This window comes from Sinocyclocheilus grahami, unplaced genomic scaffold (genome assembly GCF_001515645.1).
Source record: "Sinocyclocheilus grahami isolate Dianchi unplaced genomic scaffold, SAMN03320097.WGS_v1.1 scaffold229.1, whole genome shotgun sequence".
Taxonomy (NCBI): Eukaryota; Metazoa; Chordata; class Actinopteri; order Cypriniformes; family Cyprinidae; genus Sinocyclocheilus; species Sinocyclocheilus grahami.
This window is the reverse complement of record NW_015505408.1, coordinates 17,776-29,217: the sequence shown is the minus strand read 5'-3', so window position 1 is coordinate 29,217 and position 11,442 is coordinate 17,776. Positions and strand designations below refer to the sequence as shown.

The following is an 11,442-nucleotide window of genomic DNA, read 5'->3' as shown; positions in this document are numbered from 1 at the left end:
AAATGAAAGCTTCTTAAACTGTTTAAACGAGATCCCATGTGTTATAACATATTTTATATTTATTTGCAAGGGACAGTAAAACTAATTTTTATGTATATATTATTCAATCAAGTAAATAATCGGTAGATGGCTCAAAAAAATTTTTTTTTTTAATAATAAATAAATAAAAAAAGAATTGCAGTCTCCCATACGCCAGAGGGCGCTTACAGCTGTTAATGGCGCGGTTTCTTACTCTTGCATCTTTGTGTTTTGAAAACAGAAACCGACGCCGTTGGTAACAACAGCCAAATTCCATTGTAACTATAATAATGTTTTATGCATAGGAAACACGGCGAGCTGTTATTTGAAGGGAAATTAAAATGGCGTGAAAATGAAAGCTTCTTAAACTGTTTAAACGAGATCCCATGTGTTATAACATATTTTATATTTATTTGCAAGGGACAGTAAAACTAATTTTTATGTATATATTATTCAATCAAGTAAATAATCGGTAGATGGCTCAAAAAAAATTTTTTTTTAAATAATAAATAAATAAATAAATAAATAAAAAAAGAATTGCAGTCTCCCATACGCCAGAGGGCGCTTACAGCTGTTAATGGCGCGGTTTCTTACTCTTGCATCTTTGTGTTTTGAAAACAGAAACCGACGCCGTCGTCCAGGTACTGAAGACAACAGTTACCAAACCTGACCCTTTAAAAAGGTGAGAAAACATTTAGCTTTAAACTTCCCTAATGTTTTCGTTTCATATGTTACCACTACAGCCTTCTACACTATGAACGTTGCTTTCAGTGAGGAGGAAATATTTTGTTGAGATTTGTTTACGCTTAGTTAGCAGATTTTTGACTGATATCGTCTGTTTTGTCATTAAAAGATGGAGAGTCTAGACTTTTCTGAGGAGGAGATCCAGCAGCAGTTGGCTGCACTTGGATACAGAAATATTCCCAAACAAAGACTGCGGGAATTCAAGAGAGGTGGGATGATATTTTGAACTGTTTCAGCTTCATCGGTGCATTTATTTAGCATTTTATTTTCATGTTATGTAACATATGTTGCCTTAAAGTAGTGTTGTACTGTAAATCTCCATCAGATCTAGATCAGCTGATTTGTCATGAAAAGTCAAAGAGTCACAGCTCCACTGACTGGACTTCTCCAACATCTCACAGCAGCTCCAGCAGAAGTCCACCTGCAATTATTAAAGAAAAGGGTGAGCAGTCACTCCTGCTTCATGCTGTGCACTTTCATATGACATTTTTGAACATGCTTAAAGGGGTGGTTCATTGCGATTTCATTTTTTTAAAGGGGTCATATGATGCTTTTTTAAAGATCATTATTTGGTGTAACAGAATATGTTGACATGCTTTAATGTTCAAAAAACACATTATTTTTCAAATACTGTACATTATTGTAGGTCCTCTATGCCCCGCCTCTCTCAAACGCTTCGTTTTCTACAAAGTCCCTCCTTCCGACAAGCGCAGTCTGCTCTGATTGGCCGGCTGACCCAGTGCATTGTGATTGGCCGAACACCGCAAGCACTCGTCGGAAATGTAATGCCCCTTACCATAATCACAAGCTTCATCTTTCAAAATAAATGTAAAGACAGAGCCTGAAAGGGGAACAGAGTCGTGTGACAGACACAGTGATGAAGCTGGTATGTGTTTGCAGTACACAAGCCACGGTTAAGACAGCTGACTCCACTGTGATGTGACTCTCTCTCTCTCTCTCTCTCTCTCGCTCTCTCTCGCTCGCGCGCACACATACACGATGAGCAAAACTCCACATTTGAACAGTCAATAGCAAATACTTAAACTAATAAGCAAAGTCAGAATTACCTCCTCTCCTAGGTTCACGAAACGGTCGTCCATAAAATGCATTGCTGTTCTGTTGTAAGTAATCTTAAAGATTCCTAAATGCATCTACTTTCGGAAGGCCAAATAAAGTGCTTAGAGGAAGAGAAAACTAGAGGTGCACGTAAAAATCTTTTCATACATGAATCACAATTCTGTCTTCTAACGATTCTAATGGATTCACAAGATTCATAATCAGTGTTCTAAAGCAGCGGTTCTTAATACTGTTCCTCGTGTTCCCCTGCTCTGCACACACTCTGCATCTCTTTCTCTCTCTTTCAGCTCGGCTCCGACAATGAACTGTTCCAATTATACACGTATTTTCACATAGCTATGAGAAGCATTAAACATGGGTTGAAAGCAGCGGTTCTTAATCCTGTTCCTCAAGTCCCCTGTTCTACACACGATCTGCATCTCTCTCTCTCTCTCTCACTCTGTCTCTCTCTCTCAGATCATCAGCTCAGCTCCAACAATGAACTGTTCCAAATATACACGTATTTTCACATAGCTATGAGAAGCATTAAACATGGGTTGCGCATGCGGTTGCTGTACTGTATTAAAGCTTTAATCAGGTTAAAACCGTATATTAAAAGCTAACATAAGCAGTAGCATTTACAACAGCATATCTAAAAGTATGAGACAACAACAAACAAAAAACATAGGCCTACCATTAAAAGCCATGCTTGCACAGGTTCTGCACGATCCTCTTCAATAATATCCTCTGCTTCTCAATCGGGCTCAAACTGATAAGCGATATTAACGACGCTGTTGTTTACAATACAACCGGAGCACATGCCACTGAGGTGAGGGGCGGGACGTTTAGACACGCACTAGAGGCGGTTTAGCCAATCACAACACACTGGGCTAGCTAACCAATCAGAGCCCATCGCCTATTTCTGAGGGCGGGGCTTCATAAAAACAGGAAAAGATCAGCCCATTTCTCAGAGAAGGGACAGAGCTGTGTGGAATAAAGGTAAATTATGTAAAAAATAATGTTTTTTTTTTTTTTTTTTAAAAAAGCATTAACACATGTTAGACTGCACCCCATAAACACAATCAAGCCTAGAAAAAACCCAGTGAACCACCCCTTTAACCAACCTACTGCTAAATTAGTGTTTCTCCCTCAGTTCAGTTGAACCACATCGGCCCCAGTTGTAACTACGTCCTCTTCAACACCAGCTCAGCAGGGCAACACCGAGAGGTATGAGTTTTTACACACCTTAAAAACATATCATAATTTTTGACTATGCGCACAATATGCATGTTTTCCATACCTAGATTTTCTCCTCCACGTTTAATGAGGACGATCATAGAGACTCTGGTATGAATCACTACTATGATTCATATTCACGGCACACAGTTGCTCAAAGACCGGCTCGGCCCTCCACGGCACCCAACAGGCTGGAGACAGAGGCAGGGCCTTCTGAAATGTTTCACTCCGTTTTGGATGGTAGTGAGACAACAAGTCCTGACAGAGAACATCAGGTTCATTTGAAGCCTGTGATTAAAAGGAAAGTGTTAAGGTAGGGACACAAATTCTTCATTTGATAGACAACATCATCAGCCATGCAATAAACATGCAATGTGCAACATAAATCATTATCTGATATCTCATTATATAGGAAGCATCAAGGTCGGTCTCAAGTCTGTGATGAGTCCATGCATAGTGAAGATTCTGGTAAGTCCTGTGGTTATGTTTTATGATAATGTTGAGAATGTAATAGTAATAAACATCTTACTAAATGCTGCAGTGCTTATACTGTATACTGCTAACCATTAAAAAATTTAATGTGAAATAGAATGCATCATGCAAAAGTAGCATATTACGTTATTGTTATATGATGTCATCATAATGCATCTACAGAACCAATTTTGTAGGACATTCTATGTACACAGAAAAACTGTATGTTGTGCACAATATACACTACCTTTCAAAGGCTTCATTAGGCTGCATTTTCTCTCTTTTTTTGGGGGGATAAAATTCTATAAAAACAGTAATAATGGGATATATTATTCGTTTAAAATTACATTTACATTTAGTCATTTTGCAGACGCTTTTATAAAAAGCGACTTACAATTGGGAAATACATAAAGCGATTCTTCTTAAAGAGGCAAACAGACACAGGAAGTGCTTGTAATACCAAGTTTTAAGCATTGTTCAAATAAGTACAAGCTAGAAAGGGAAGGAATAAATAAAGACTGTTTCTATTTTAATATATGTTAAAACTTTTTTTCAGCATCATTACTCTTGTCTTCAGTGTCACATGATCCTTCAGAAATCATTCTATTATGCTGATTTGGTGGTCAAATTATATTTCTTAGTATTATCAATGTTGAAAACAGTTGTACAGCTTCATACTTTTATGGAAACACTTTAGATTCTCTGAATAAAATATAAAGGATTCGTTTATTTAAAAAAATAAAAAAAAAACTTACTGACTCCAAAAATTTGAACAGTAGCATTCATATTATATTCTGAAATGTGGTATGGTAGTGTTCTTTTCCGAACATAGCCATGCATTGTCTTTACATGCAGTGAAACCTCCTATACACCAGGTGGCGCAATCAGCTGCATAATCCCAGTAAAGTTCTTACCGGTAATCTTCTTAGTTACAGTCCCCCTCCCTCTCAGCCATCTGCTTCGGCTCAGAAGTGAAGTTAATTTTCTTACTGAGGGCTAAAGAAGAGATCTGTCCATCTACCTCAGGATGTATAAAGCATTTGACAGCCGTTGGGAAAATGAAAGCAAGGACGATGAAGGATCTCTGTCCTCTTCCTCCTTCTGGACAGATCAGGAAAGTGAGGGGGAAGACAGGGACTGTGTTAAGAAAGAAAACAGAGCGAATGAGAGAAAGCCTAAAGAAGACCATAAGGATGTCAAAGAAAGCTTTTTAATGGGAGGTGATAAAAAGAAGAGGGTGAAGATGCTTCAAGGAAATGAGTTGGGGAATGAGAAATATCCTGAGGAAGATGAAAGTGAAGTAGAGAGAGAATGTTTCATAGATGATGAAAATAAAAACAGCGTAGAGATAACAACAACAAGGCAAGAAGAGGAGGAAGAATGTGGAGAGGAGAAGGAGGAAGAATGTGGAGAGGAGGAGGAGGAGGAAAGTGGAGAGGAGGAGGAAGAAGAAAGTGAAGAGGAGGAAGAAGGAAGTCGAGATGAGACTTTTTTATTATTATTATCAATGTTGTAAACTGTTTTGCTGCTTATTTATTTAGTGGAAACCATGATACTTTTTTCATGATGTTTAGATGAAGAAAAAAAAAGTTTTAACGGAACAGCATTCATTTGAAATAGAAATCATTGTAGACGTTATTATAGATTTGGTATGTTTAAGATGTGTGTAATCATATACTTGTTTTTTTTAGGTGCAGTTAGTGAGCTGGAGGAGCGTTTGGACCAAATGCGGATTGGTGCATCTCGTGTGCACTACGACTCCGAGAGTGAAGAAAGCGGAAGCTATACTGACAGATCCAGCTCTGTGACGGAGGAACCCCCGAGTGCTTTCCAAGAATACATCAAAGGCATGGTCAGTACACAGACACTTTCACACTGACCAGTCTTAAACAGTTTTTAGTTTAAACATACATTTGTCCATTCCACAGACACGATCACACAGTGAGAGCGATATCCGACCACGTCCAAAGTCATGCAAGTCCCATTTTCAAGTCTAGTTTCAGTTCATGCCCGTTTCTTTGATCTTGGGTTGTCAGTTAACATGCTTTTACAAAATCTGATTCTGTTCACAGTTATACGGCCACTTTTTGATCATCCTCACACAAGGAACTTGAAGAAAACTGATCCAGTGGCGAAGTATGGCGTACTTCTGTATTTGTATATAACCTTCATAAATGAAATAAATGATTCAGGACTCTGATCTTTTTGTTGTTCTGAATGCGTTTGGATCCTTTATCAGGTATTTCCAGTATAAGCAGGACTGGGAGATGTTTAAACCTCCAGGAGAGAAGAGCAGGAAGGAGCTGCACTGGGCCATCAGGGTATCATAAATCACATTGCTAACCCAAAAGCCAGTGCTCCACACATAGAGATCTGACCTGCTCATCATCAGTCTGTCTGGAATGACATGAAGAAACAGAACAAACTGAGACCGACTCAATCCAGAAGAACTGTGGCAACATCTCCAAGACGCTTCAAGAAACCATTCTGCGATGCTACCTGAAAACTATGCTCAAGTCTATCTAGGACAATAGCTGTTTTAAACTCAGAGGATGCTCACACCAAATGTTGATTTGATTTAGTTAACAGAAGTTAATTGATAAAGAAAATGTATTTATGACATTAGTTTTGAAAGCATCCTCATTTTACAGCACTTTTCCACAAGTGCCTAAAACTTTACTGTAGCTTTGCAGAAAGGTTTCTTGAAGCGTCTTGGAGACGTTGCCACAGTTCTTCTGGATTTAGTCCGTCTCAGTTTGTTCTGTTTCTTCATGCCATTCCAGACAGACTGATGATGATCAGATCTGTGTGGAGCACTGGCTGCTGTCAGACAAAAATCTCACTGGATTATTACAATTAATGGCAAAATGAATGTTTGGGAATGTAAACTGGTATTTCCTACTGACACACTACAGCAAAAGATAGAAATAACGGACTTAAAACCATTTTTTGGTTGGTGAAAATATTAATGGCCTAAGCCTTTTGCACTAGCATATATATAAAGTTATATAAATTGTAGATTACTTTTATTTTAAATATATATACTTTTGTTTTTATCCACAGGAACAACTTATGTATCAGCCTCCACCAGTAAGTTTCATTATATATTTATATTTTTTAAAGAATTTCCTAGATTCTCTTATTCGGAGTGCTTTTTCTTGTCTCTATAGCAGCGATCTCAGAAGACGTACATCCCCAACAATTATGTGGTTCCAACAGAGAAGAAGCGATCTGCACTAAGATGGGAGATCCGACATGATTTAGCACATGGCATTATCCCAACAAAAATCTCCTATCCTTAACACAGAGAATCTTCCACCTATGCCTTATCTTATATATATATATATATATGCTTAATGCTATTATTTATTCATGATATTGACATGTGAAATGAGATTTCAAGATCATTGTTTTTATGAAATAAACATTTTAATACTTTAAAGTGTGTGCTGTGTTCATGGCAGGTCACTGTATGGGAGTTTGAAGGGATACAGGGGAACGTAACGCACATCGTGCCACAGAAGCTTCTTTTCAAGAAATTTTACAGCCTCCAGAGTGAGAACCAGACTCTCATGTTTCAACATGCTGTGGACGTTCAGACCTGAGAAACAAAACAAGACGATATGCATCTATATTAAGATCATAAAGGAGCTTTGATGCAAACGTTTCATTCCCTTATGTTTGATTTCACATTACAGCTTTTGGTGTGGTCAGATTGTTTACCTATAGCTGGAATGATATTCACTGTTTTCATATCTTCAGTCGCCTTAAGAATGTTCTGAGGGAATTCATCACCTCTGAAATTGAAGCAAACCAAAAAATATTTTAAAAATTAAGAAATTACTTAAGGAAACAAGCATGTATATCAGGTTGGTAATGGCATATACATTCACTTTTGCATACTTACACGTCAACGATGAGGATTGAATCCCCCCACTGCCTGTGTTTGACCAGGTCCAGCAGGTAGTGGGGGTCTGGAGTGGGAATCTCCAGTGAGTCCACAATATGAAGATAATCCTGGAGAAAAAATGACTTCCACTTAGTTTGCATTTTTTCGTCTAACTGAATATTATGAATCAAACCAATTTGCTGCCCTCACTAACAAGTGCATCAATGAAAGCTTAAATAAAATATAAATCTTATGAAAAATGTAACAAAAAATTTGAAATGACACAATGACATCTAACTAAAAATAGAAATATATAACTACAAAAAAACACACATAAGCAAGCACATAGCTAAAACAAGCTAAAAATATAAACATAAGTTGATTAAACATATAAATAAATACTTTAATTGTACATAATGCAGATGAGATTTTTACAGTGCACTTCCCCTCACCTGAGCCAGCTTGGCTGTTAAGGCGATTTTCAGCCCTTGCACTCGCACCTTCATGGGCAACATGTAATAATAGCTGCTTGGTCCCCGTGGACCATGAGCTACTCCTCCTGAACGAGAAAGAGGAGCACTTGATTAGGAATTTAGTGAGCCCACTGGTAATGTCATACACCTGTGTGTTTAAGATGATGCTCAAACAAACAGACTTTATCTTACCTCCTCTCCACAGTGGAGAACGAATGCTTCCATGTCGTGCCCGGCCACTTCCTTTTTGATTCCATGGCTTCCTGCCTCCACCGCTGACTTCAGCTCTTGATTTGACTTTTGCATGGCTCTACAGTCATACGATTATATATGATTATCATATGCAATGATTCAATATGACTGAAGTTTCTAGAACATGACAGGGATGGTATCTTAAAGTAATAGTTCATCCAAAAATTTAAATTAGCAGAAAACTTACTCTCATGCCATCGAAACTGTACAAGAGTTTGCTTCTTCATCTCTACATTTGAAGTAATGTAGCATTAGATCACTTGCTCACCAATGGATCATCTGCAGTGAATGGGTGCCATCAGATTGAGAGTCAAAACAGCTGATAAATACAGCACAATCCACTCCAGTCCATCAATTAATATCTGGTGAAGTGAAAAGCTGCTTCCTACATTAAAAACGTTTATCCTAGGGCTGGGCGATATGGCTAAAATAAATGTATCAACGATGTAATGTTTCATATCATTTGGTACCGATAATTATTGACATTTTTTATAACCTTTTTTAAAACAAAGAGCAATAAATTTTTTATTTTTTTTTTAACCACTGTATTTTTTAATTAACCCAATTTATTGAGACAAACAACAAATATTTTTAGTTTTAACAGTCAAACACACAATAAAAATTGAACAAATATCTAATTTCTAATGTTTTATATGCAGATTAAATAGGTCTTAAGGAAAATTTTTGGCTTGTCTCCCGAAGCCACAGGAGGGCGCAATGAGCAAAATAATGCAACACATTAAATTGTCAACGCAAGGAAATAAATGTATATTAAAAAAAACGCGCATTACGTCTAAATTAACTCATATAAATCAAATATAATTTCGTAAATTGCATGAACAATTATGAACAAAACAGCATCATGTATTTATGCACTGCTTAACACAAAGAGCCGAATCGTCCATTACGCATATTGCATTTAAAAAGAAAAGCGACGCAGTGAAAAGGAATAAACCTCCACAAATTCGCAATGTGTTTTCTAAATGTTTAAACTGTTTTAACTTTGCATGGCTACATTGTGTGAGACGTGAGTGCAGCAGTCATATTTGTCCGTCTAAAAATGCGCTGAATATGCATCTGTGTGAATGGCTTGGTTTCGGTTTTCACCTAATCAAGATCTTCTCCGCATTGAGCTTCTATATTTCTCTAATATTTTGAATGAATAACGCAGCAGCGGCGCGTCTCGTGGGCTAGACTAACAAAACATTCAAATGCAACAACGTCACTTACATCACCGTATCTCGTGCGCCACTGATGACGTTTCCTGACGCACTCCTAACATTCAAATGTTTATTTTAAATTCGAATAATATTCTTTTTTTTTTATTCACAATCTTCTCATCACAGGCAAGCACAGCACTCAATTCAGCATGTGTTTGTGTGTGCGGTCTGCATCACTCATAGCACGTGCCTATATCGTGCGCTATATCGAACAGTTTTTCTATCGTTATCGAAGAAGGTGTACCGTCGATAAATATCGATACCGTTTTATCGCCCAGGCCTAGATTATCCCGTTGTCTTCTAATATCAAAATCCACTCACATATTTGTATAGCACTGTTTTGTTTTTGTTTGAAAACGGTGCTGGATCTGAAGAAAGCAATTTCATGGATAGAGGACTTGTATTTTAGCCAGAAGCAGTGGCTTTGTTTCTTACAAACACAGCTTTTCGTGGTGTGGTGTGGATTATTGTGATGTTTTTATCAGCTGTTTGGACTCTCATTCTGACGGCACCCATTCACTGCAGAGGATCCATTGGTGAGCAAGTGATGGAATGCTAAATACCCCCAAATCTGTCCAGAAGAAGCAGCAAACTCATCTACATCTTAGATTTCCATTTTTGGGTGAACTATACCTTTAATGCACATTACAAGAGCAAAGTTAACACCAGAGAGCATAATGTGCACCTCATAGTTACTTACTATTCGTTTGAAATTACGTTGCCAGACCTCTACAGCATGAAGAATGTCCAGCCTTTTAATAGAAAAACAAAAACAATCATATATTCATTTGTTTGCAACATAACTCCAGACCAAAAATCATTCATAGAACTAAATAGTTTACCTAAGAGGTACTGAGAAGACATCAGGGTGCAGGTCAACCACACCAAGGGGCTCACTGTCACGACTTCCCAAAGACTCGAGCCATGTCTGAGCGGGTGCCAGGTGAGCTGGGATATCAGCCTCGCACCTGCGCAGCACTGGAAGATCGGAGCCGGATGGAGAAGCCCGCTCTAAAACCGTTCAGACCCGTTTAGTTCACCAATATGTCACATGCCTTATATTATAAAATTACATTGTTGCAGTTCCTTTGGCAACGAACAAAAATTTACCACGGGAAGTTGTTATTACTGTAAAACAATATTATGGCAATATACACAATACCGTTCAAAAGTTTGGGATCAGTAAGATTTTTTATGTTTTTTAATTAAGCTTCTTCTGCTCATCAAGGCTGTGTTTATTTGATCAAAAATATAGAATTAAATAATTTTTTGAAATATTATTGCAATTTAAAATAACAGTTTCTATTTTAATATACTTTAAAATGTAATTTATTCCTGTAAAGCAAAGCTGAATTTTCAGCATCACTACTCCAGTCTTCAGTGTCACATGATCCTTCAGAAATCATTCTGATTTATTATCAATGCTGGAAACTTTGTTCACAAAAAATTGTGCTGCTTCATATTTTTTTGGAACCAGTGATACTTTTTTCAGGATTCTTTGATGAATAAAAAGTTTTTAAAAAAACAGCATTTATTCAAAATAGAAATCTTGTTTTACAATATACACTGTTCAAAAGTTTGGGGTCAGTACATTTTTTTCTTTCTTTTTTTTGAAAGTAATGAATGCTTTTTATTCAGCAAGGATGTGTTAAATGGATAAAAATTGATAGTAAAGACTTATATTGTTAGAAAAGATTTCTATTTTGAATAAATGCTGTTCTTTTTAACTTTTTATTCATCAAAGAATCCTGAAAAAATTATCACAGGTTCCAAAAAATTATTAAAAAATCATTATTTTGTGTATTTGGTTTAACAGAATATGTTGACATGCTTTAATGTTCAAAAAACACATTATTTTTCAAATACTGTACATCATTGTAGGTCCTCTATGCCCCGCCTCTCTCAAACGCTTCCTTTTCTACAAAGTCCCTCCTTCCGACAAGCGCAGTCTGCTCTGATTGGCCAGCTGACCCAGTGCATTGTGATTGGCCGAACACCGCAAGCACTCGTCGGAAATGTAACGCCCCTTACCATAATCGTGAGCTTCATCTTTCAAAATAAATGTAAAGACAGAGCCTGAAAG

General features: G+C 37.2%; 2 protein-coding genes across 2 annotated transcripts in view; one reads left to right on the top strand and one right to left on the bottom strand.

Annotated features, from left to right (window-relative positions):
• The first annotated feature begins 607 nt into the window (after positions 1–607).
• On the top strand, positions 608–6,885 carry LOC107597141 (hydrolethalus syndrome protein 1 homolog). Its single transcript, XM_016288085.1, has 12 exons — positions 608–700; positions 872–971; positions 1,088–1,204; positions 2,972–3,045; positions 3,123–3,367; positions 3,467–3,522; positions 5,217–5,377; positions 5,454–5,499; positions 5,598–5,661; positions 5,765–5,846; positions 6,589–6,615; positions 6,696–6,885. Exons 2-12 carry the CDS (start codon positions 872–874, stop codon positions 6,825–6,827), a joined length of 1,104 nt encoding a protein of 367 aa, XP_016143571.1. The 5' UTR covers positions 608–700; the 3' UTR covers positions 6,828–6,885.
• A 62-nt stretch (positions 6,886–6,947) lies between these two features.
• Positions 6,948–11,442, bottom strand: part of mrpl4 (mitochondrial ribosomal protein L4) — an 11,794-nt gene continuing 7,299 nt past the window's right edge. The window contains exons 5-11 of the mRNA XM_016288140.1: positions 10,202–10,370; positions 10,060–10,111; positions 8,080–8,197; positions 7,867–7,973; positions 7,433–7,542; positions 7,249–7,322; positions 6,948–7,126 (exon numbers count right to left, since the gene is read on the bottom strand). Of these exons, the coding sequence (XP_016143626.1) occupies positions 6,981–7,126; positions 7,249–7,322; positions 7,433–7,542; positions 7,867–7,973; positions 8,080–8,197; positions 10,060–10,111; positions 10,202–10,370 (776 nt within the window). The 3' untranslated portion in view covers positions 6,948–6,980. The remainder of the gene's footprint in view (positions 7,127–7,248; positions 7,323–7,432; positions 7,543–7,866; positions 7,974–8,079; positions 8,198–10,059; positions 10,112–10,201; positions 10,371–11,442) is intronic.